This window comes from Scyliorhinus torazame, unplaced genomic scaffold, assembly GCF_047496885.1.
Source record: "Scyliorhinus torazame isolate Kashiwa2021f unplaced genomic scaffold, sScyTor2.1 scaffold_859, whole genome shotgun sequence".
Taxonomy (NCBI): Eukaryota; Metazoa; Chordata; class Chondrichthyes; order Carcharhiniformes; family Scyliorhinidae; genus Scyliorhinus; species Scyliorhinus torazame.
This window is the reverse complement of record NW_027308586.1, coordinates 44,364-71,318: the sequence shown is the minus strand read 5'-3', so window position 1 is coordinate 71,318 and position 26,955 is coordinate 44,364. Positions and strand designations below refer to the sequence as shown.

General features: G+C 49.4%; 1 protein-coding gene across 1 annotated transcript in view; it reads right to left on the bottom strand.

The window, feature by feature from the left end:
- The window catches only part of LOC140406761 (uncharacterized), a gene marked incomplete at its 3' end in the record, with an annotated part of 48,450 nt that overhangs the window by 18,455 nt on the left and 3,040 nt on the right, over positions 1 to 26,955 (bottom strand). The window contains exon 2 of the mRNA XM_072494701.1: positions 24 to 368. Coding sequence (XP_072350802.1) covers positions 24 to 368 — 345 coding nt within the window. The remainder of the gene's footprint in view (positions 1 to 23; positions 369 to 26,955) is intronic.

Here is a 26,955-nt window from a genome sequence, read left to right as displayed (position 1 = left end):
ATTGGAATGAAAACTCTACTTACTGGTTACATTCAGCCGGCTTCCACTCCCAGAGACACTTCCCCGCACTGAGCAGTAATAGACGGCAGTGTCACTGGGCTGCACGTTGCTGATTGTCAGGATGTATCTGTTGGAGTCGATGTGTCTGGAAGGCAGGAAACGCTCAGAGAAACCTGGAGACCGGTCTATGTCATTATATGCATAATGTGTTAAAATGCTCTCCCACTGTTTCCCTGGCCGCTCCCGGTACCAATCAACCTTGTTGTCTCTCACTGCCGCGTTCTGCATGGTGCACTGGAACCGTGCAGTCTGACCCTCTGTGACACGTTCCAGACTCGGAGACTGGATAAGGACTGGATCAGTCGCACCTTTAAAAGAAAAACAAAATCAGTGAGTTAAATTCTGAGCTGAAAGTTTCCTGTGAGTATTTAAAGGGACAGTCCAGGCGGTAGAAGTTCTGTGTTAAAGAGAGGAAACAGCTTCTGAGACTGAGCTAGTTGTGTTAGTTTGTGAATGATTTCTATCCTGGGGGTTACTCTGTGCTGATCGCAGCAGTACAGATGTGTTGATATAATTGTGAAATGCAATATTGTTCTCACACTGTGGAACAGCTCTCTCAAACACACTGACCTCTCCCAGTTAGTGTCTAAATGAATTCCTGGCATGTGGGTGTCGCTGGCTAGGCCAGCTTTTATTACCCATCCCTAATTGCCCTGAAGGAGGCGGTGGTGAGCTGCCTTCTTGAACTGCTGCAGTCCATGGAGATTGGAGTTATCTTTACTGAACCAATAGTGGGAGAGTGTTTCTCACAATAGGAAGTAGGTTTGGGAATTAGAATGGGAAGTGTCTGCAACATTCGAAGAGGCAGTCAGACATTTAAAGGGACAGGACCGCCCCACGGATCAACAGAGCCACAGCCTATTGGGTTTGTGAAAACTGAGGCCTCTCCCCAGGTTAGGGTCCGGGGGGTCAGATTGGGAGAATGGTGTCTCTGTCCCTCCATTCCTCAGGTACAGGATCTTTACCAGCTGCTACTGCCATCTTCAACACGGAGGGCATGGGAGTGGGGGTAACTGAGAGAGACTGGAAATAAACCTGAGGGAGCCAAACTCTGTCCCTCCAACTGACATTTTTAATATTGGTAAAGGGCACGGAGCCAGTGGTGGTCCCAGGAGAGGCAAATTGTGGGAAATACAGCTCAGGTAGTGAGTGAACCAGTGGATCGCTCTGGAAGGTGTTGGGTGGTACAGTGGTTAGCACTGCTGCTTCACAGCTCCAGGGACCCGGGATCAATTCTGGCCTCAGGTGGCTGTCTGTGAGGAGTTTGTACATTGTCCCCGTGTCTGCGTGGGTTTCCTCCGGGATCCTCCCACAGTCCAGAGATGTGCAGGTTAGGTGGCTTGGCCATGTGCGGGGATACCGGGATAGGACAGGGATAGGACAGGGGAGTGAGCCTGGCTGCAGTGCTCTGCCACTGCAGACTCTGATGGGCCGAATGGCCTCCTTCTGCACTGTAGGGATTCTATGATCCCTCTCCCATCCCAACCGGGGAGAGTTTGGTGACGGGAGGGAGCAGAGAATCCAGCAGGAGAGGAAAAGCCGGAAACCCCCGGGTATAAAAAAGTTTGTAATTCCCCTGAAGGCGGATTATTCGTGGCTCAGTTATCCTGCTGCCTGGTGGTGTGATTGCAATTTGCAACCATTTGCATCTCATGAATATTCAATTTAACAGCAGCTCGTCAATATCCCATCAGGCCTTCCTATCGTGCATCACACCAGCGGGAAATCATGTCGGACTCGAACCCGATTGAAAAAGAGAAGCATGAACGAGATGGACCTCAGTCATCGTGTTTTCGGGATCCTTAAGTGGGAGGGGGAGCAGCCCCAAGTCGTGGTCCATATAGGTACAACGACAGAGGTAGGAAAAGGGATAGGGATGTAAGGCAGGAATTCAGGGAGCTAGGGTGGAAACTTAGATCTAGGACAAGCAAAATTATTATCTCTGGGTTGTTACCCGTGCCAAGTGCTAGCGAGACGAGGAATACGGAGAGAGAGGAGTTGAACACGTGGCTACAGGGTTGGTGCAGGAGGGAGGGTTTCAGATTTCTGGATAATTGGGGCTCATTCTGGGGTCGGTGCGACCTCTACAAACGGGATGGTCTACACCTGGACCAGAGGGGTACCAATCTACTGGGGGGGAAATTTTCTAATGCTCTTCGGGAGGGTTTAAACTAGTTCAGCTGGGGCTTGAGAACCTGAATTGTAGCTCCAGTATACAGGAGGTTGAGAGTAGTGAGGTCATGAGTAAGGTTTCAAAGTTGCAGGAGTGTACCGGCAGGCAGGAAGGTGGTTTAAAGTGTGTCTACTTCAATGCCAGGAGCATCCGGAATAAGGTGGGTGAACTTGCGGCATGGGTTGGTACCTGGGACTTTGATGTTGTGGCCATTTCGGAGACATGGATAGAGCAGGGACAGGAATGGTTGTTGCAGGTGCCGGGGTTTAGATATTTCAGTAAGCTCAGGGAAGGTGGTAAAAGAGGGGGGGGGGGGGACGATGAGAAAGCCTTTGACAGGCTAGAAGGGTTTGAAGGGATGATTACCTCGTTCATATGGGGAGGGAAGGTGGTCAGAATTAGAAAGGTGCTACTACAGAGAGGAAGGCAGGCAGGGGGTTTGGGTCTTCCGAACCTGATGGATTATTACTGGGCGGCGAATGTGGAGAAGGTACGGAGCTGGGTCAGAGGGCTTGAATCAGAATGGGTCAGAATGGAGGAGAGTTTGTATAGGGGTTCGGGATTGAAGGTGCGGGCGACAGCGTCGCTCCCGACGGCCTCGAGGGGGATACTCAGGGAGTCCGGTAGTAATAGCTTTGTTGAGAATTTGGAGGCAGTTTCGACAGCGCTTCGGGTTGGGGGCAGGGGCAAGTGAAATGCCAAATCGGGGGAACCATAGATTTGAGCCAGGGAAGTAGGATGGACATTTTCGGAGATGGGAGGAGAAAGGAATTAGAACACTAAAAGATTTATTTCTTGGGGATTGTTTTGCAGGATTGAAGGAGCTGGGAGCGAAGTATGGGCTGGAGCAGAGGGAAATATTTCGATACATGCAGGTTTGACACTTTTCCAGAAAGGAAATACAGAACTTCCCAGTGGAGTCGGCCTCCACATTGCTGGAGGAGGTGCTAACGACACGGAGACTGGAGAAGGGGGTAGTGTCGGCGGTTTACGGGGCTATTTTGGAGGAGGAGAAGGCGCCACTGGAAGGGATCAAGGTAAAGTGGGAGGAAGAGTTGGGAGAGGGTATGGAGGAGGGGTTCTGGTGTGAGGTGCTCCGGAGGGTGAACGCTTCCACCTCATGTGCGAGGTTGGGGCTGATACAGCTGAAGGTGGTGTATAGAGCGCACCGTACAAGGGCGAGGATGAGCCAGCTCTTTGAGGGGGTAGAAGATGTGTGTGAACATTGCAGGGGAGGCCCCGCAAACCACGTTGATATGTTTTGGTCCTGTCCAAAGCTGGAGGATTACTGGAAGGAGGTGTTTCGGGTAATCTCTAAAGTGGTGCACGTGAAACTGGACCCGGGCCCTCGGGAGGCCATATTCCGGATGTCGGACCAACCGGGGATGGAAACGGGCGCTGAGGCAGATGTTGTAGCCTTCGTCTTGTTGATCCTGTTAGGGTGCAGATCAACCTCTCCACCCTGTGCCCTGGAGTGGCGGGGGGACCTGCTGGAATTCGTAACGCTTGAAAAGGTCAAATTTGAACTGAAGGGAAGGATGGAGTGGTTCTACAATTCATGGGCGTTATTCATAGAAGTTACAGTACAGAAGGAGGCCATTCGGCCCATCGAGTCTGCACCGGCTCTTGGAAAGAGCACCCTACCGAAGCCCACATCTCCACCCTATCCCCATAATACAGTAACCCCACCCAACACTAAGGGCAATTTTGGACATTAAGGGCAATTTAGCATGGCCAATCCACCTAAACTGCACATCTTTGGACTGTGGTAGGAAATCGGAGCACCCGGAGGAAACCCACGCACACACTGGGAGAAGGTGTGGACTCCGCACAGACAGTGACCCAGCGGGGAATCGAACCTGGGACCCTGGATCTGTGAAGCAATTGTGCTAACCACTATGTTACCGTGCTGCATGCATTATGCAATTTCGAGAATTGAATTACATCGAACATTAGTGGGGTTGGGGGCTGGGAGGGTGGGGGCGAGGGCGACTGTGCGTGTTAATGCTGACTATGGGTGATTCCTGATTCCTTTTTGTCATTTTTTTATGTTAACATGTGGGCCAATGTCTGGGGTTTGGTGGGAGGGTGGGATCGTTGTTATTGATATGGGGATTGACATTACATTCGTTACTGATTATTGTTTATTGTGGCTGTAAATTTGGGAGAAAATGTGAAAACGGAGGAGAATAAAAAATATTTTCAAAAAACATTCCTGCCTTCCTAACTGCCGACTGAACCTGCAAGTTAACCTTAAGAGAATCGTGAACAAGGACTTCCAAGTCCCTTTCTGCTTCTGATTTCCTAAGCATTTTCCCATTTAGAAAATAGTCCATGCCTCCATTCCTCCTTCCAAAGTACATAACCTCACACTTTTCCACATTGTATCCCACTTCTTTGCCCACTCTCCCAGCCTGTCCAAGTCCTTCTGCAGCCCCCCGCTTCCTCAATAGTACCCATCCCTCGACACATCTTTGTTTCATCTGCAAACTTAGTAACAGTGCCTTCAGTTCCTTCTTCCAGATCATTAATGTATATTGTGAAAAGCTGTGGTCCCAGCACAGACCCCTGAGGCACACCACTTGTCACCAGCTGCCATCCTGAAAAAGATCCCTTTACCCCCACTCTCTGCCTTCTGCCAGTCAGCCAATCCTCTATCCACACCAGGATCTTACCCTTAACACCTTAACTTATTTAACAGTCCCCTATGTGGCACCTTGTCAAACGCCTTCTGGAAATCTAAATAAATCATATCCACTGGTTCTCCTTTGTCTAACTTCCTTGTTACCTCCTCAAAGAACTCTAACAGATTTGTCAGACATGACCTCCCCTTGACGACGCCGTGTGACTCAGTCCAATTTCACGATGCACTTCCAAGTACTCCGCGATCTCATCTTTAATAATGCACTCGAAAAGCTTACCAATGACCGAAGTCAAGCTATCGGCCTATAAATTCCCGTCTTCTGCTTCCCTCCCTTCTGAAACAGCCGTATTACATTAGCCACTTTCCAGTTCACTGGGGCCCTCCCTGCCTCCAATGATTCCTGAAAGATCATCAGCAATGCCTCTGCAATCTCCTCAGCTTCTCTTTCAGAATCCTGGGGTGTAGTCCATCCGGTCCAGGGGATTTATCCACCTTCAGACCTTCCAGTTTCCCCAGAACCTTCTCCTTAGCGATGGCCATGACACTCACCTCTGCCCCCTGATTCTCCTGGAGCTCTGGCATCCCACTGGTGTCTTCCACCATGAATTCTGATGCAAAGTAACTATTCAGTTCCTTGGCCATTTCTTTGTTTCCTATTATTACTTCTTCAGCCTCATTTTTCAGTGGTCCAATCCCTTTACATCTATCTGCACAACTAATTCATCCATTATTTCAAATGATCTGCACGTTCAGGTATAAAACCTTAAGGTTAGTCCTTTTAACGTTCCTTGTTCCATCCCTACACTTTTTTACAACTTCATTATCAGACAAAGGGCCTTGATTTCTCTGCCTATCACTTTTCTTATTTTCCTTCCTGTCGCATCTTCAGAGGTACGATGGTCTGCTCTATGAGGGAGGGTGTGGAGGTGTGAGCAGCGTTGTACCTCTCCTCAGCTCGAGTCTGAGGGTGATGCACCAGAGTCATCAGCCAATGTTAAAGTGGGCAGCCCTGAACCCCCAGCAACCATCGCAGCAGATGTTGTGGATCCAGTTGCTATGGTGATGGACATTCCCACCCTGCCCCATCCCCTCCTCCCCACCCGCACTTGCACAAACCTCCTTCCTCATTGTCCCACTTGTCTTCCTCAGCAACCCGTTCACCACGCACCACACCTCTGGGGGAACGTAGGACCATTGGAGTGGATGGTCCATGGGTCCCGCAGCACATTCTGTCCAAAAAGACCAGCTCTGCTTGGAGCTGAAGGGCACAAACTAGTGGCCCCAGCAGAGAGGTGCTGAGTGTAACAGGAGTGACGCAGCGCGATGGTGGGCAGGATCTGTGTGTTACTCACCTCAACATCTCGAGTGAACATGGAACATAGAACATTACAGCGCAGTACAGGCCCTTTGGCCCTCGATGTTGCACCGACCTCTGAAACCACTCTGAAGCCCATCTACACTTTTCCCTTATCATCCATATGTCTATCCAATGACCATTTGAATGCCCTTAGTGTTGGTGAGTCCACTACTGTTGCAGGCAGGGCATTCCACGCCCTTACTACTCTCTGAGTAAAGGACCTACCTCTGACATCTGTCCTACTTCTATCTCCCCTCAATTTAAAGCTATGTCCCCTCGTGCTAGACGTCACCATCCGAGGAAAAAGGCTCTCACTGTCCACCCTATCTAATCCTCTGATCCTCATGTATGCCTCAATAAAGTCACCTCTTAACTTTCTTCTCTCTAACGAAAACAGCGTCAAGTCCCTCAGCCTTTCCTCATAAGATCTTCCCTCCATACCAGGGAACATCCTGGTAAATCTCCTCTGCACCCTTTCCAATGCTTCCACATCCTTCCTATAATGCGGCGGCCAGAATTGCACGCAATACTCCAAATGCGGCCGCACCAGAGTTTTGTACAGCTGCAACATGACCCCGTGGCTCCGAAACTCAATCCCTCTACCAATAAAAGCTAACACACCGTACGCCTTCTTAACAACCCTCTCAACCTGGGTGGCAACTTTCAGGGATCTATGTACATGGACACCAAGATCTCTCTGCTCATCCACATTGCCAAGAATCTTACCATTAGCCCAGTACTCTGTCTTCCTGTTATTCCTTCCAAAATGAATCACCTCACACTTTTCTTCATTAAACTCCATTTGCCACCTCTCAGCCCAACGCTGTAGCTTATCTATGTCCCTCTCGATCTTGTAACATCCTTCCGCACTGTCCACAACTCCACCGACTTTAATGTCATCTGCAAATTTACTCACCCATCCGTGAGCAACTCGTCTACTGAGGTCGTATGGGCTGAGGTTAGAAACCGGAAAGGAGAGGTCACCCAGTTAGGGGTTTTCTATAGGCCTCCGAAAAGTTCCAGAGATGTAGAGGAAAGGATTGCAAAGATGATTCTGGATCGGAGCGAAAGCAACAGGGTCGTTGTTATGGGGGACTTTAACTTTCCAAATATTGACTGGAAACGCTATAGTCCGAGTACTTGAGATGGGTCTGTTTTTGTCCAATGTGTGCAGGAGGGTTTCCTGACACAGTATGTAGATAGGCCAACGAGAGGCGAGGCCATATTGGACAGGTGTTAGATTTGGAGGTAGGTGAGCACTTTGGTGATAGTGACCACAATTCGATTACGTTTACTTTAGTGATGGAAAGGGATAGGTATATACCGCAGGGCAAGAGTTATATCTGGGGGAAAGGCAGCAAGGTAGCATTGTGGATAGCACAATTGCTTCACAGCTCCAGGGTCCCAGGTTCGAATCCGGCTTGGGTCACTGTCTGTGCGGAGTCTGCACATCCTCCCCGTGTGTGCGTGGGTTTCCTCCGGGTGCTCCGGTTTCCTCGCACAGTCCAAAGATGCGCAGTTTAGGTGGATTGGCCACGATAAATTGCCCTTAGTGTCCAAAATTGCCCTTAGTGTTGGGTGGGGTTACTGGGTTATGGGGATAGGGTGGAGGTGTTGACCTTGGGTAGGGTGCTCTTTCCAAGAGCCGGGGCAGACTCGATGGGCCGAATGGCCTCCTTCTGCACTGTAAATTCTATGATAATTATGATGCGATGAGGCAAGACTTAGGATGCATCGGATGGAGAGGAAAACTGCAGGGGATGGGCACAATGGAAATGTGGAGCTTGTTCAAGGAACAGCTACTGCGCGTCCTTGATAAGTATGTACCTGTTAGTCAGGGAGAAAGTGGTCGAGCGAGGGAACCGTGGTTTACTAAAGCAGTTGAAACACTTGTCTCGAGGAAGGAGGAGGCTTATGTAAAGATGAGACATGAAGGTTCAGTTAGGGCGCTCGAGAGTTACACCCAAGGGCTAGGGTCTGGCAGACGGAATACAATGTTGACAAATGTGAGATTATCCATTTTGGTATGAATAACAGCAAAAGGGATTATTATTTAAATGATCAAATATTAAAACATGCTGCTGTGCAGAGAGACCTGGGTGTGCTAGTGCATGAGTCGCAGAAAGTTGGTTTACAGGTGATTAAGAAGACGTGAGTTCACTTCAGCCATTATCACAGCAGTCTACATCCCACCCCAGGCAGAAGTGAGGAAGGTGCTTGACGAACTATAAACAGTAATAAACAACTACGAAACAGAACACCTGGAGGCCTTGTTCCTCATGGCCGGAGACTTCAACAAAGCCAACCTCAAGAGTGTACTGCCAAAATTCCACCAGCACATCTCCTGTCCCACCAGGGGCAACAACACTCTTGACCACTGCTACTCAAGAATCAAAGGCGCCTACCGTTCCATCCCTCGATCACACGTTGGGAAATCAGACCATAAGACGGTGCTCCTTCTCCCGGCATACAAGCAGATACTCAAGCGGGAGAATCCAGCTAAGAAGGTTGTGCAGTGCTGTTCCGAGGAGACAGAAGAGCTCTTACGTGACTGCTTAGAGACAGTGGACTGGTCCATATTTAAGAACTCAGCGACCAACTTAAATGAGTATGCCACCACCGTCACAGACTTCATCAGCAAATGTGTGGACGGCTGCGTGCCAAAGAAAGCAGTACGTGCATTCCCCAACCGGAAACCATGGCTCAATCGCGAGATTGCCTCCCTACTGAAGGACGGATCTGAGGCCTTCAAGGCAGACGACCCTGACCGAAACAAGTAATCCAGGTACGACCTCCGCAAGGCCATCAGAGATGCCAAGAGAGAATATCAAACCAAGCTAGAGTCACAGACAGACTCTCGGCGGTTGTGGCAAGGACTAAACAACATAACGGGCTAAAAAGTGAAGCCGAACAGTATCTCTGGCAGCAGCGCACCCTTCCCCGATGAACTCAATGCATTCTATGCTCGGTTCGAGCAGGTAACCAACAATCCGCTTTCGAATGCCCCAGCAGCCCATAATTCACCCATACCCACCATCACAGCTTCCGAAGTCAGATTGGCCTTCCTGAAAGTGAACCCTCGGAAGGCGACGGACCCGGACAGGATCTCTGGTCGTGCACTCAGAGCCTGCGCGGACCAGCTGGCAGAGGTATTTGCGGACATCTTTAACCTGTCCTTACTCCACTCCGAGGTCCCCACCTGCTTCAAGAAGACCACCATCATACCGGTACCAAAGAAGAACCAGGCAACGTGCCTCAATGACTACCGACCAGTGGCCCTGACTTCAGTCGTAATTAAGTGCTTCGAGAGGTTGATCATGAAGCGCATCACCTCCATACTCCCAGAACACCTTGATGCACTGCAATTCGCATACCGCTGCAACCAGTCCACATCAGACACCATTTCCCTGGCCCTACACTCATCCCTAGAGCATCTCGAAAACAAGGACTCCTACATTAGACTCCTATTTATTGACTACAGCTCCGCCTTCAACACCATAATCCCAGCCAAGCTCATATCAAAGCTCCAAAACCTAGGACATGGCGCCGCACTCTGCAACTGGATCCTCGATTTTCTGACCAACAGACCATAATCAGTAAGAATGAACAACAACACCTCCTCCACAATAGTCCTCAACACCGGCGCCCCGCAAGGCTGTGTACTTAGCCCCCTACTCTACTCCCTGTACACACATGACTGCGTGGCAAAACTTGGTTCCAACTCCATCTACAAATTTGCTGACGATACGACCATAGTGGGCCGGATCTCGAATAACGACGAGTCTGAATACAGGAGGGAGATAGAGAACCTAGTGGAGTGGTGTAGCGACAACAATCCCTCCCTCAATGCCAGCAAAACTAAAGAGCTGGTAATTGACTTCAGGAAGCAAAGTACTGTACATACCCCTGTCAGCATCAACAGGGCCGAGGCGGAGATGGTTAACAGTTTCAAATTCCGAGGGGTGCACATCTCCAAAAATCTGTCCTGGTTCACCCACGTCGACGCTACCAAGAAGAAAGCACAACAGCGTCTATACTTCCTTAGGAAACTAAGGAAATTTAGCATGTCCACATTAACCCTTACCAACTTTTACGGATGCACCATAAAAAGCATCCTATCGGGCTGCATCACAGCCTGGTATGGCAACTGCTCGGCCCAGGACCGCAAGAAACTTCAGAGAGTCGTGAACACCGCCCAGTCTATCACACGAACCTGCCTCCCATCCATTGACTCCATCTACACCTCCCGCTGCCTGGGGAAAGCGAGCAGCATGATCAAAGATCCCTCCCACCCGGCTTACTCACTCTTCCAACTTCTTCCATCGGGCAGGAGATACAGAAGTCTGAGAACACGCACGAACAGACTCAAAAACAGCTTCTTCCCCACTGTCACCAGACTCTTAAATGACCCTCTTTCTGACTGACCTCATTAACACTACACCCTGTATGCTTCATCCGATGCCAGTGCTTCTGTAGTTACATTGTAAACCTTGTGTTGCCCTATTATGTATTTTCTTTTATTCCCTTTTCTTCTCATGTACTTAATGATCTGTTGAGCTGCTCGCAGAAAAATACTTTTCACTGTACCTCGGTACACGTGACAATAAACAAATCCAAGCCAATCCAATCCGAATGGAATTTTGTCCTTCATTGCTAGAGGGATGGAGTTTAAGACTAGGGAGGTTATGCTGCAATTGTATCAGGTGTTAGTGTGGTGATACACCACTGTACTTCCCTCGCATTGTACATAGTTATATAATAGTTGTGTGTAATGTGGCCCTGTAGTACTGTGTATTGTACTGTAGCTCTGTAGAGGTTCGGTCACCTGTATGTAACCTGACCTGGCCACGGAGAGCTCCACCTTGGCCACTCCCCCGGGAGTTAGGTATAAGACCCCGCTTCTGAGACCTGACCCATTTTGTCTGGGGTCGTCTGTGTCAGGTAAGCTTCCTTTGTAGTGTATTAAAGCCTTGGTTAAAGTCTCACATGTCTTTGTGGTTCTTTACGCTTAGTGCATCAGTTAGTGAGGCCACACCTGGAGTATTGTGTTCAGTTTTGGTCTCCTTACTTGAGAAAGGACGTACTGGCGCTGGAGGGTGTGCAGAGGAGATTCACTAGGTTAATCCCAGAGTTGAAGGGGTTGGATTATGAGGAGAGGTTGAGTAGACTGGGACTGTACTCGTTGGAATTTAGAAGGATGAGGGGGAATCTTATAGAAACATATAATATTATGAAGGGAATAGATAGGATAGATGCGGGCAGGTTGTTTCCACTGGCGAGTGAAAGCAGAACGAGGGGGCATAGCCTCAAAATAAGGGAAAGTAGATTAAGGACTGAGTTTAGGAGGAACTTCTTCACCGAAAGCATTGTGAATCTATGGAATTCCTTGCCCAGTGAAGCAGTAGAGGCTCCTTCATGAAATGTTTTTAAGATAAAGATAGATAGGTCGTTTTTTGAAGAATAAAGGGATTAAAGGTTATGGTGTTCGGGCCGGAAAGTGGAGCTGAGTCCACAAAAGATCAGCCATGATCTCATTGAATGTCGGAGTAGGCTCGAAGGGGCCAGATGGCCGACTCCTGCTCCTAGGAGCAAAAATGCCAATCAAACCAAACAAAAACTTAAACTCTATAACAATGTGAAGTCAAGTCAGTGACAATACATGTCAGTGAAAAGCAAGTTATAACATTTATACATTTTCCAGCACCCCAATCACAGTCGACGATCTCTCTTCCAGCTCCACTGCTCACTTCTGTCCCAAGCCTTCTGCCTTCATGAACGCCTCAGCCGCCTCCACCGTTTCAAATGAAAGATCTTTGGCGTTGTCCGTCACCCTCAGCTTTGCCGGGTACACCATACCAAATCGCAGTCCCTTGTTGTACAGTGCCGCTTTCACTCGGCTGGACGCCGCTCGTCTCTTTACTAACTCCACCGCCAAGTCCTGGTAAATCCGAACTCTCGCACCATCCCGCTGCACCTCCCGCTTCTGCTTCGCCCAGTTTAACACCTTCTCCTTCATGTGGTATTTATGGAAACAGATAATTACTGCTCTCGGCGGCTCGTTTACTTTGGGTTTCGGCCTTAACGATTGATGAGCTCGGTCCAGTTCATACCGGGAGGGGTCTTCACCATCTCCCATCAACTCCGCCAGCCTCTCAGCAAAGTACTCTGTTGGCCTTGAGCCCTCTGCCCCTTCAGGTAAGCCCACAATTCTCAGATTTTGCCGCCTCGAGCGTTTCTCCAAGTCCTCGAGTTTTGCTCGGAGTCCTCTGTTGGCCTCCACCACCCTCTGTAGTTCGTGTCCCATCGAGGTGAGCTGGTCGCTGTGCTGCGACACGGCCTCCTCCACTTCCTTCATCTTCTCGCCCTGTTCTCTCACCTCGGCCGATGTCTTTGCCACATCCACCCTCACCGGGGCGATTGCCTCCTCCACCAATGATCTCAGTGCGACCGCCATCTCCTTCCTCAACGCCTCCACGTACCTCGCACACTGCTTCTCCAGCTCCACAGCCATCACCTCGGTCATCCTTTCCACTGTAAGCAGTGCGGCCCCACCACGCGGTCCGGCATCTGCCATCTTGTCAGCGCTGTTACTGGTCCTCTCCTTTGGCGGTGAACCCCCGTTTCCTCCCTTCTTCACAGCTGTTTGTGGCGTCCCTTAACCACTTAATATTTTTATTCTTCTTTCTTCAATCTCGAGATAAATAATAAAATAAATTTTAAAAATTGAAAAACTACATTTAGATTTTTTTTTTAAATTAAGAAAAAACTTTTTAATAAAAAAAATTTTAAATTCCAAAAATCAAAGTTCAAAACATCTCTTCCCCTGGGACCGGACTTCAAACTTCCCAAACATGCATTTTCAGCGGGAGGCCACCCGGTGTGCGCTGCTCCCCCTCTACATTCGGGCTGGATTCAGGCCTCGCCTCAGGCCACGCTCCTCCCCCGCCGCTTGCTTCGGGCTCGATGCCCCTGCTCCGCCGGTCACGGGGGTCCCCACCGGCTCCAAATCTGCCCGACCCGGGACCCGTCCCTCAGGCCCCAACGGCCGAAGAAATCCCGACCGGCGAAACCCCCGGAAAACACCGAAATGCCGCCGACCAGCGGGAGACCCTCTCCAGCATGACCGCTCCGCTCGCACGCGCCACCGGGAGTCGCCAAATGCAATGTTAGCATTCATGTCAAGAGGGCGGGAATACAGGACCAGGGATGGACTTCTGAGGGGGAATCCTATTGAAACGTACAGGATACTGCGAGGCCTGGATAGAGTGGACGTGGAGAGGATGTTTCCACTTGTGGGAAAAACTAGAGCCAGAGGACACAATCTCAGACTAAAGGGACGATCCTTTAAAACAGAGATGAGGAGGAATTTCTTCAGCCAGAGGGTGGTGAATCTGTGGAACTCTTTGCCGCAGAAGGCTGTGGAGGTCAAATCACTGAGTGTCTTTAACACAGAGATAGATAGGTTCTTGATCAATGTCGGGATCAGGGGTTATGGGGAGAAGGCAGGAGAATGGGGATGAGAAAAATATCAGCCATGATTGAATGGCGGAGCCATCTTGATGGGCCGAGTGGCCTAATTCTACTTCTATGTCTTACGGTCATCCTCCTATTTCTGTCCTCACTTTCATCTGGCACTGGGGGTAATCCAGAGATTATGACATACAGGGTCCTGCTTGATCATTTCCTACGAGCTCCCTAAATTGTGACTGCAGGACCCCATCCCCCTTCCTGTCTAAAGTCATTGGTCCCAGTGTGGACCACAACCTCTGGCTGCTTGTCCATCCCCAGATGAATGTCCTGCAGCCGTTCTGTCACACCCTTGACCCTGGCACCAGAGGGGTAACATACCACCCCCGAGTCACGTCTACGGCGACAGAAACGGCCGTCTATTCCCCTCACTATCGAGTCCCTATCACTATTGATTTTCCTTTCTTCTTCCTCTCCTGCTGTCCAGCCGAGCCCCTCACGGTGCCACAAACCTGACTCTGACTGTAACCCTCTGAGGTATCAACACCCTCACCAGTGTCTGAAACAGAAACCCATTGGTGAATGGGACCCCAGGGGAGTCCCGCACAACCTGCTTCGTGCTCCTGGACTGCCTGGTGGTTACCCATTCACTCTCTGTTTCCAAACCCTGAAGCTGCGGTGTGACCACCTCTCTGAACGTGCGATCCACGTAGCTCTCAGCCTCGCCGATGTGCCACAGTGACTCCAGCCGGCGCTCCAGCTCTGAAATCCACAGCTCAGGTTTCTGCAGCTGGCAACACTTGCTGCACACACGCTCCTTTCGGACACTGGTAGCGTCCACATTACAGGACACACATTCCACTCCACTGAGCTGTCCTGCCATGTCATACCTTTACTGCTGGAGCATTAACTCTATTCTACGTTGGGACTGGTATTGCCTCAGTATATAGATCCTAACTTTCCCTTATTTCAGTCACTGGATTTCACACACTGCTCCTCACACTGATCTCTGACCAACCAATCAATTCATCAATTTCCTGTGTCCTTGAATTTGTCTTTTTTCCCAAATGCTGCCTCACAGAAGGTGAAATACTCATCAAATAACTCGCCTGCTCTCCTGTAGCAGAACAAGGCAACTTTCTGAAGGGTGAAAAATTTGTCTCTGCACCAAATTCCCGCTTTGATCCAGATTCCTAGAATTTACAATGCAGAGGCCACTCGGCCCATCGAGTCCGCACCAGCTCCTGGAAAGAGCACCCCACTCAAGGCCATACCTCCACCCCATCCCCGCAATCCAGCAACCCCATCCAACCTAAGGGCAATTTATCATGGCCAATCCACCTAACCTGCACATCTTTGGACTGTGCGAGGAAACCGGAGCACCCGGAGGAAACCCACGCCGACACGGGGAGAACGTGCAGACTCCACACAGACAGTGACCCAAGCGGGAATCGAACTTGGGACCCTGGCGCTGTGAAGCCATAATGCTAACCACTATGCTATCGTGCTGCCCAAATCTCCTCACTCAGTCTGTACGCTTGAACGTGTCCCTTTCTCACACAGAGCTGTGAAGAGTCGTCACACGGAGCTCTCGATTTGTCGACACCTTTTTCAGCATTGTTATTCTTATCTGATTAATCACTTTAACAGTGTCATCCAATCAGCATTCATCTTTCAGGTCGTATTCCCTTATAAGGGATGACCTCCCCTTGTCCCCTTTGCTATTTTCATGCCTGGTGTTGGACATCTCACCCTTGTTGTATTTATATTTCAACAAGGAAACGGGTGGTCTACGTTTCTACAGAAACGTTTGCAACATGTGGTTAGAAAGGTTGACAGCTTGATCAGTGTTAGCTGCTGAAGGAAGCGCGAATCCTAAACTGACCAAATATAATGTCCCAGCAAGCCTCGCGGTTTATCATGGCCATCTTTTTATACTTCTACACCGGGAGCTTCTGCCAGGGCCGGGGGGAGGAGCGGGGGGGGGTCAGGAGGTGGGCTGTGGGGTCGGGGTGGACGGGCACGGAACACCATTGCCGCAGCCGGCAAGGCAGCCATGCAGCTAACAGCCCACAGTGAACTTAGGGCCAGGGGATGTAGAGGTCCCTCCCCCAGAGAACCGCCTAGGTGCCCTCTGGCCCCAGCCAACCCATCAGCTGTGTGGGCGCACTCCAGCACAATCAGTGCCATCTTGGTGTCTGGGATGAGTGTGTGTGGGGAGTGTAATGTGTGTGTGCGGCTGGGGTGAGTGTGTGTGGGGAGTGTAATGTGTGTGTGCGGCTGGGGTGAGTGTGTGTGGGGAGTGTAATGTGTCTGTGCGGCTGGGATGAGTGTGTGTGGAGAGTGCAATGTGTGTGTGCGGCTGGGATGAGTGGGTGTGGGGAGTGTAATGTGTGTGTGCGGCTGGGATGAGTGTGTGTGGGGAGTGTAATGTGTGTGTGCGGCTGGGGTGAGTGTGTGTGGGGAGTGTAATGTGTGTGTGCGGCTGGGATGAGTGTGTGTGGGGAGTGTAATGTGTCTGTGCAGCTGGGATGAGTGTGTGTGGGGAGTGTAATGTGTGTGTGCGGCTGGGATGAGTGTGTGTGGGGAGTGTAATGTGTGTGTGCGGCTGGGATGAGTGTGTGTGGGGAGTGTAATATGTGTGTGCGGCTGGGGTGAGTGTGTGTGGGGAGTGTAATGTGTGTGTGTGGCTGGGATGAGTGTGTGTGGGGAGTGTAATGTGTGTGTGTGGCTGGGATGAGTGTGTGTGGAGAGTGTAATGTGTGTGTGCAGCTGGGATGAGTGTGTGTGGGGAGTGTAATGTGTGTGTGCGGCTGGGATGAGTGTGTGTGGGGAGTGTAATGTGTGTGTGCTGCTGGGATGAGTGTGTGTGGAGAGTGTAATGTGTGTGTGTGGCTGGGATGAGTGTGTGTGGAGAGTGTAATGTGTGTGTGCGTCTGGGATGAGTGTGTGTGGGGAGTGTAATGTGTGTGTGCGGCTGGGATGAGTGTGTGTGGGGAGTGTAATGTGTGTGTGCGGCTGGGATGAGTGTGTGTGCGGAGTGTAATGTGTGTGTGCGGCTGGGATGAGTGTGTGTGGGGAGTGTAATGTGTCTGTGCAGCTGGGATGAGTGTGTGTGGGGAGTGTAATGTGTCTGTGCGGCTGGGATGAGTGTGTGTGGGGAGTGTAATGTGTGTGTGTGGCTGGGATGAGTGTGTGTGGGGAGTGTAATGTGTGTGTGCGGCTGGGATGAGTGTGTGTGGAGAGTGTAATGTGTGTGTGCAGCTGGGATGAGTGTGTATGGAGAGTGTAATGTGTGTGTGCAGCTGGGATGAGTGTGTGTGGAGAGTGTAATGTGTGTGTGCAGCTGGGATGAGTGTGTGTGGAGAGTGTAATGTGTGTGTGCAGCTGGGATTAGTGTGTGTGGGAGTGTACTGTGCGTGTGCGGCTGGGATGAGTGTGTGTGGGGAGTGTAGTGTGTGTGCGGCTGGGATGAGTGTGTGTGGGGAGTGTAATGTGTGTGTGCAGCTGGGATGAGTGTGTGTGGGGAGTGTAATGTGTGTGTGCGGCTGGGATGAGTGTGTGTGGGGAGTGTAATGTGTGTGTGCGGCTGGAGTGAGTGTGTGTCGGGAGTGTAATGTGTGTGTGCGGCTGGGATGAGTGTGTGTGGGGAGTGTAATGTGTGTGTGCAGCTGGGATGAGTGTGTGTGGAGAGTGTAATGTGTGTGTGCTGCTGGGATGAGTGTGTGTGGGGAGTGTAATGTGTGTGTGCAGCTGGGATGAGTGTGTGTGGGGAGTGTAATGTGTGTGTGCAGCTGGGATGAGTGTGTGTGGGGAGTGTAATGTGTGTGTGCGGCTGGGATGAGTGTGTGTGGAGAGTGTAATGTGTGTGTGCGCTGGGATGAGTGTGTGGGGGGAGTGTAATGTGTGTGTGCGGCTGGGATGAGTGTGTGTGGGGAGTGTAATGTGTGTGTGCGGCTGGGATGAGTGTGTTTGGGGAGTGTAATGTGTGTGTGCGGCTGGGATGAGTGTGTGTGGGGAATGTAATGTGTGTGTGCGGCTGGGATGAGTGCGTGTGGGGAGTGTAATGTGTGTGTGTGGCTGGGGTGAGTGTGTGTGGGGAGTGTAATGTGTGTGTGCGGCTGGGATGAGTGTGTGTTGGGAGTGTAATGTGTGTGTGTGGCTGGGATGAGTGTGTGTGGGGAGTGTAATGTGTGTGTGCGGCTGGGATGAGTGTGTGTGGGGAGTGTAATGTGTGTGTGCGGCTGGGATGAGTGTGTGTGGGGAGTGTAATGTGTGTGTGCGGCTGGGATGAGTGTGTGTTGGGAGTGTAATGTGTGTGTGCGGTTGGGATGAGTGTGTGTGGGGAGTGTACTGTGTCTGTGCAGCTGCAGCTTGTCAGCCTCCTGAGTGTCAATCACGGACCCGGCCAATCCCGCACCATTTCCCATTGGAATTGATTGTGTTCCACGTGGTGCCGGTGCTGCCCCTCCACAGTCACTGAATCGATCCGGGTTCGGCGGCAGTTTTGCTGTCGTGAAATTTCACTAATTCTGTGTCGGCGTCAACACTTAGGCTCAGAAACGGAGAATCCTGCCCAGGTCTCCCAAATGTGATTGAATTATTTGAGGAAGTGACTAGGTGTGTCGATGATGCAGTTGATCTAGTCTACATGGACTTTAGTAAGGCTTTTGACAAAGTGCCACACGGGAGGCTGATGAAGAAGGTAAGAGCCCATGGGATCCAGGGCAATTTGTCGAACTGGATCCAATCCTGGCTCAGTGGTAGGAGGCAGAGGGTGATGATTGAAGGTTGTTTTTGTGACTGGAAATCTGTGTCCAGTGATGTTCCACAGGGATCGGTGCTGGGTCCCTTGTTGTCTGTCGTGTACATCAATGATCTGGATGTGAATACATAGAAAATACAGCACAGAACAGGCCCTTCGGCCCACGATGTTGTGCCGAACCTTTGACCTAGATTAATCATAGATTATCATTGAATTTACAGTGCAGAAGGAGTCCATTCGGCCCCCTGAGTCTGCGTCGACTCTTGGAAAGAGCACCCTACCCAAACTTAACACCTCCACCCAACACCAATGGCAATTTTGGACACTAAGGGCAATTTATCATGGCCAATCCACCTACCCTGCACATCTTTGGACTGTGGGAGGAAACCGGAGCACCCGGAGGAAAACCACGCAGACACGGGGAGGACGTGCAAACTCCGCACAGACAGTGACACAAGCCGGAATCGACCATGGGACCCTGGAGCTGTGAAGCAATTGTGCTATCCACAATGCTACCGTGCTGCCCTTAAGAACAAATAAATCTACACTATATCATTTCCCGTAATCCATGTACCTATCCAATAGCTGCTTGAAGGTCCCTAATGTTTCCGACTCAACTCCTTCCACAGGCAGTGCATTCCATGCCCCCACTACTCTCTGGGTAAAGAACCTACCTCTGATACCCCTCCTATATCTTCCACCTTTCACCTTAAATTTATGTCCCCTTGTAATGGTTTGTTCCACCCGGGGAAAAAGTCTCTGACTGTCTACTCTATCTATTCCCCTGATCATCTTATAAACCTCTATCAAGTCGCCCCTCATCCTTCTCCGTTCTAATGAGAAAAGGCCTAGCACCCTCAACCTTTCCTCATAAGACCTACTCTCCATTCCAGGCAACATCCTGGTAAATCTTCTTTGCACCTTTTCCAAAGCTTCCACATCCTTCCTAAAATGAGGTGACCAGAACTGTACACAGTACTTCAAATGTGGCCTTACCAAAGTTTTGTACAGCTGCATCATCACCTCACGGCTCTTAAATTCAATCCCTCTGTTAATGAACGCGAGCACACCATAGGCCTTCTTCACAGCTCTATCCACTTGAGTGGCAACTTTCAAAGATGAATGAACATAGACCCCAAGATCTCTCTGCTCCTCCACATTGCCAAGAACTCTACCGTTAACCCTGTATTCCACATTCATATTTGTCCTTCCAAAATGGACAACCTCACACTTTTCAGGGTGAAACTCCATCTGCAAATTCGCAGCCCTGCTCTGCATCCTATCTATGTCTCTTTGCAGCCGACAACAGCCCTCCTCACTATCCACAACTCCACCAATCTTCGTATCGTCTGCAAATTTACTGACCCACCCTTCAACTCCCTCATCCAAGTCATTAATGAAAATCGCAAACAGCAGAGGACCCAGAACTGATCCCTGCGGTACGCCACTGTTAACTGGGATCAAGGCTGTATATTTGCCATCCACCACCACTCTCTGACTTCTATCGGTTAGCCAGTTTGTTATCCAACTGGCCAAATTTCCCACTATCCCATGCCTCCTTACCTTCTGCAGAAGCCTACCATGGGGAACCTTATCAAATGCCTTACTAAAATCCATGTACACTACATCCACTGCTTTACCTTCATCCACATGCTTGGTCACCTCCTCAAAGAATTCAATAAGATTTGTAAGGCAAGACCTATCCCTCACAAATCCATGCTGACTATCCCTAATCAAGCAGTGTCTTTCCAGATGCTCAGAAATCCTATCCTTCAGTACCCTTTCCATTACTTTGCCTACCACCGACGTAAGACTAACTGGCCTGTAATTCCCTGGGTTATCCCTAGTCCCTTTTTTGAACAGGGGCACGACATTCGCCACTCTCCAATCCCCTGGTACCACCCCCGTTGACAGTGAGGACAAAATGATCATTGCCAACGGCTCTGCAATTTCATCTCTTGCTTCCCATAGAATCCTTGGATATATCCCGTCAGGCCCGGGGGACTTGTCTATCCTCAAGTTTTTCAAAATGCCCAACACATCTTCCTTCCTAACAAGTATTTACTCGAGCTTACCAGTCTGTTTCACACTGTCCTCTCCAACAATATCGCCCCTCTCATTTGTAAATACAGAAGAAAAGTACTCGTTCAAGACCTCTCCTATCTCTTCAGACTCAATACACAATCTCCCGCTACTGTCCTTGATCGGACCTACCCTCGCTCTAGTCATTCTCATATTTCTCACATATGTGTAAAAGGCCTTGCCGTTTTTCTTGATCCTACCCGCCAAAGATTGTTCATGCCCTCTCTTAGCTCTCCTAATCCCTTTCTTCAGTTCCCTCCTGGCCATCTTGTATCCCTCCAATGCCCTGTCTGAACCTTGTTTCCTCAGCCTTACATAAGTCTCCTTTTTCCTCTTAACAAGACATTCAACCTCTCTTGTCAACCATGGTTCCCTCACTCGACCATCTCTTCCCTGCCTGACAGGGACATACATATCAAGGACACGTAGTACCTGTTCCTTGAACAAGTTCCACATTTCACTTGTGTCCTTCCCTGACAGCCTATGTTCCCAACTTATGCACTTCAATTCTTGTCTGACAATATCGTATTTACCCTTCCCCCAATTGTAAACCTTGCCCTGTTGCACGCACCTATCCCTCTCCATTACTAAAGTGAAAGTCACAGAATCGTGGTCACTATCTCCAAAATGCTCCCCCACTAACAAATCTATCACTTGCCCTGTTTCATTACCAAGTAAATTGGTTTCATTACCAACTAAATCCAATATTGCCCCTCCTCTGGTCGGACAATCTACATACTGTGTTAGAAAAGCTTCCTGGACACACTGCACAAACACCACCCCATCCAAACTATTTGATCTAAAGAGTTTCCACTCAATATTTGGGAAGTTAAAGTCACCCATGAGTACTACCCTATGACTTCTGCACCTTTCCAAAATCTGTTTCCCAATCTGTTCCTCCACATCTCTGCTACTATTGGGGGGCCTATGGAAAACTCCTAACAAGGTGACTGCTCCTTTCCTATTTCTGACTTCAACCCATACCACCTCAGTCGGGTGATACTCCTCGAACTGCCTTTCTGCAGCTGTTATACTATCTCTAATTAACAATGCCACCCCCCCACCTCTTTTACCACCCTCCCTAATCTTATTGAAACATCTATAACCAGGGACCTCCAACAACCATTTCTGCCCCTCTTCTATCCAAGTTTCCGTGATGGCCACCACATCGTAGTCCCAAGTACATATCCATGCCTTAAGTTCACCCACCTTATTCCTGGTGCTTCTTGCGTTGAAGTCTATACACTTCAACCCATCTCCGTGCCTGCAAGTACTCTCCTTTGTCAGTGTTCCCTTCCCCACTGCCTCATTACACGCTTTGGCGTCCTGAATATCGGCTACCTTAGTTGCTGGACTACAAATCCGGTTCCCATTCCCCTGCCAAATTAGTTTAAACCCTCCCGAAGAGTACCAGAAAACCTCCCTCCCAGGATATTGGTGCCCCTCTGGTTCAGATACAACCCGTCCTGCTTGTACAGGTCCCACCTTCCCCAGAATGCACTCCAATTATCCAAATACCTGAAGCCCTCCCTCCTACACCATTCCTGCAGCCACGTGTTCAACTGCACTCTCTCCCTATTCCTAGCCTCGGTATCACGTGGCACCGGCAACAAACCAGAGATAACAACTCTGTCTGTCCTGGCTTTTAACTTCCAGCCTTACTCCCTAAACTTGTTTATTACCTCCACACCCCTTTTCCTACCTACGTCGTTGGTACCAATGTGCACCACGACTTCTGGCTGCTCCCCCTCCCCCTTAAGGATCCTGAAGACACGATCCGAGACATCCCTGACCCTGGCACCCGGGAGGCAACATACCTTCCGGGAGTCTCGCTCGCGACCACAGAATCTCCTATCTATTCCCCTAACCATTGAATCTCCTACAACTATTGCTTTTCTATTCTCCCCCCTTCCCTTCTGAGCCCCAGAGCCAGACTCAGTGCCAGAGACCTGGCTGCTCGGGCCTTCCCCCGGGAGGTCATCCCCCCCAACAGCATCCAAAACGGTATACTTGTTTTGAAGGGGAACGGCCACGAGGGATCCCTGCACTGACTGCCTGTTTGTTCCTTTCCCCCTGACTGTAACCCAGCTATTCTTGTCCTGTACCTTGGGTGTGGTTACCTCCCTGTAACTCTTCTCAATCACCCCCTCTGCCTCCCGGATGATCCGAAGTTCATCCATCTTCAGCTCCAGTTCCCTCACACGGTCTTTGAGGAGCTGAAGTTGGGTGCACTTCCCGCAGGTATAGTCAGCGGGGACACCGGTGGTGTCCCTCACCACCCACATCCTACAGGAGGAGCATGCAACTGGCCTAGCCTCCATCCCCTCTTACCTGACAGAATATAGCTGCCCTGTGGACTAACTAGATCTCCGCCCTCCGATTCTGCTTCCAGTCAGCTACACTGTCTGTAAACTCCTGGCTCTCTTCTCACTCTTTGCGGAAATGTCGGAAACAAAATGAAAGGAGCACCTTACTCCCTCCTCACCTAACTCCCTCGGTCACCAAACTCTTACTATAGCACTCAAAATGCACCAAATTCAGCACTCAGTGCAAACAAAGTCTGCACTGTAGGGGATCACTTTTATACTGTGAATCTAGCCTCTGAAAACTGGCCTAATCCAATTAACTTTGACCCAGAATGTGGGAGGTATGAAAGTAAATTCACAGATGATAACGAGGGATATTGTGAACCTCGTCAAAAAGAAAAAGGAGGCTTTTGTACGGTCTAGAATGGTGGGAACAGTCAAAACCATTGAGGAGGAAAAAGAAAGTAGGAAGATACTTAAGCGGGAAATTAGGAGGGCGAGGAGGGGGTCATGAAACCTCCTTGGCAGGTAGGATTAAGGTGAATCCCAAAGCTTTTTATTCACAAGTAAAAAAGCAAGGGGGTGGCCAGGAAAAGGATTGGACCACTTAAGGACAGTGGGGGGAATCTATGTGTTGAGCCAGAGGAAATGGGCAAGTACTAAATGAATATTTTGCATCAGTGTTCACCAAAAAATAGGAGTTTGTGGAAGATGATTCTTGGGTAGGGTGTGTGGACAGTCTGGGTCATGTGACATCGAAAAGGAGGAGATATTGAGTCTTTCAAAAGATATTAAGGTCGCTATGTCTCCTGGGTCAGATGGGATTTACCCCAGAATACTGAGGGGAGCAAGGGTGAAAATTGCTGGGGCCTTGACTCACATCTTTGTATCCTCATTGGCTACAGGTGAGATCCCAGAGGACTGGCGAATAGCTAATGTGGTAGCGCTTTTTAAGAAAGGTAGCAGGGATAATCCTGGAAACTATCGGCCGGTGAGCCTCACGTCAGTAGTAGCTAACGTTGGAGGGGATTAGCAGGGATAGATTTATACCCATTTGTAAACAAATGACTCATTAGCGATAGACAGCATGGTTTTGTGAAGGGGAAGTCGTGCCTCACTAACTTGATTGAGATTTTTGAGGAGGTGACAAAGATGATTGATGAGGGGATGGGGGTGGATGGCCTTTGACAAGGTGCTTCATGGCAGACTGGTACAAAAGGTGAAGTCACACGGGATCAGAGATGAGGTGGTAAGATGGATACAGAACAGGCTCGGTCATAGAAGGCAAAGGTAGCAGTAGAAGGGTGCTTTTCTGAATGGAAGGTTGGGACTAGTGGTGTTCCACAGGGATCTGTGCTGGGGCCTCTGTTGTTTGTAGTACACGTAAACGATTTGGAGGAAAATGTCGCTTGTCTGATTCGTAAGTTTGCGGATGACACCAAGGAGTGGCAGATAGTGTTGAGGATTGTCAGAAGATACAGGAGGACATAGATAGGTTGGAGACTTGTGCAGAGAAATGGCAAATGGAGTTTAATCCAGACAAATGTGAGGTAATGCATTTTGGTAGATCTAACATAGAGCGGAAATATACCGTAAATGGATATAGAAAGTTAAAGAGATCTGGGTGTGCTGGTCCACAGATCTTTAAAAGTGGCAACACAAGTGGACAAGGTAGTCAAGAAAGCATATGGAATTCTTGCCTTCATTGGATGGGGCACAGAGTATAAAAACTGGCAAGTCATGCTCCATTTGTATAGAACTTTGGCAAGGCTACGCTTGGAATATTGTGCACAATTCTGGTCGCCTCACTACCAGAAGGATGTGGAGGATTTGGAGAGGGTGCAATGGAGGTTTACCAGGATGTTGCCTGATCTGGAGGGTGTTAGCTATTCGGAGAGGCTGAATTGACTCGGACTGTTTTCATGAGAAGCATGAGGTTGAGGGGTGGCCTGATAGAGATCGACAAGATCATGAGAGGCATGGATAGAGTGGATGGGCAGACACTCTTTCCCAGGGTGGAGGGTTCAGTCGCCAGGAGGCATAGGTTTCAGGTCCGTGTGCAAAGGTTAGAGGAGATGTGAGAGGCAGGGTTTTGTACGCAGAGGGTGGTGAGTGCCTGGAACGCGTTGCCAGAGGAGGTTGTGGAAGCAGATACATTAATGGCGTTCAAAAGGCATCTTGACAAACACATGAATAGGATGGGTATAGAGGAATACGGCACGAGGAAATGCTGATGGTTTTGGCCAAGCTTAGTATCATGAGCGGGACAGGCTGGTTAGATGGGCAGAAGAGTGACAAATGGAATTGAACCATGAAAAGTGTGAGGTGATGCATTTTGGGAGGACTAACAAGGCCCAGGAATATCCAATGAATGGTCGGATCCTGGGAAGTAGAGAGGATCAAAGGGACCTTGGTATGCAGGTTCACAGATCTCAGAAGACAGCAGGAACGGTTGATAAGGTGGTTAAGAAGGCCAATGGGATTCTTGTCTTTATTAACCGAGGCATTGAATAGAAGAGCAGGGAGGTTATGCTGGAGCTGTATAAAACGCTGGTTAGGCCCCAGGAGGAAACTGGAGCACCCGGAGGAAACCTACACAGAAACGGGGAGAACTTCAGCCAGAGAGTGGTGGTCTGTGGAATTCATTGCCACAGAGGGCGGTGGAGGCCGGGACGTTGAGTGTCTTTAAGACAGAAGTTGATAAATTCTTGATTTCTCGAGGAATTAAGGGCTATGGAGAGAGAGCGGGTAAATGGAGTTTAAATCAGCCATGATTGAATGGTGGAGTGGACTCGATGGGCCGAATGGCCTTACTTCCACTCCTCTGCCTTATGGTCTTATGGTCTAATTTGCAGACTCCGCACAGACAGTGACCCAAGCCTGGAATCGAACCTGGGACCCTGGAGCTGTGAAGCAACAGTGCTAACCACTGTGCTCCCGTGCGCTCCACAGAGTGGGAAAAATGAAGTAAAACGTCTTGGACATTACAACCTGGAATTCACTTGCTGTTGTGAGGAGGTTCTGGTGTAAATGGTGACTTTGTGGTTTCTAGGATGTGGTTTGCTGCTGCCTTTTCTTTACACCCTTGTTTCCTGTCTGACCTGAGGCCTCTGTGTGTGGCCTCTACTGAGGCTGATGACAGCTTCTTATCAGCATCAGTAACAACGTTCTGTGTAGATGTGTGAGCTCATGGCCAGGGGTTCCTGTGGGTTGAACAGTGTTCAGAATATGTTTCAGACGCATTAGGGACACATTTGAATTAGTAATGAGCAATGAGCCAGAATTCATCAATAATCTGGGTGTAAAAGAAAGAACAATTTGTATTTATGCAGCACTTTACACATCTACTCGACCTCTCAACGTGCTTTCCAGCCAATGATGTTCTTTTGAAGTGTAGTCACTGTTTTAATGTGGGAAAGAGCAACCATTTAGATAAACACTTGGAACACCACAATGTACAAGGCTACGGACCAAGTGCTGGAGAATGGGGTTAGAATAGATCGGTGCTGGATGGTCAGCACGGGGATGATGGGCTGAAGAGCCTCTTTCCGTGCTGGAAAAACTCTGGGACTCTGTGAATTTGGATAATGTATATTCGAGGCAGAATATCACACACCGAGATACTCCACAATTCCACAACAAGTACTGGGGAAAGGAGAAAGCTGCAATATTGCTTTTGGAATTGGAGTGTTTTTTATGAATGGATTTAAAGAGCTGTTGGAACTTAGAGCGGAGCCAACAGGACAGACTGATGTTACTGCTGAACACACTGCTCATTACTGAGACTGTATTTCAGGGGGAAATACAACAGGACAGACTGATGTTACTGCTGAACACACTGCTCATTACTGAGACTGTATTTCAGGGGGAAATACAACAGGACAGACTGATGTTACTGCAGAACACACTGCTCATTACTGAGACTGTATTTCAGGGGGGGAAATACAACAGACAAAAGTTCAACTGGTTTCCATATTTTCTTCACTGAAACTAATCTAACCTTCGGTATCCCTGATCTCCCCGTCTGATTGTTTCAAACTGAATTCGGCAATCCAGGATTTCAAGATGAACGGGGTATAATTTCCATCTGATATTTCTCCT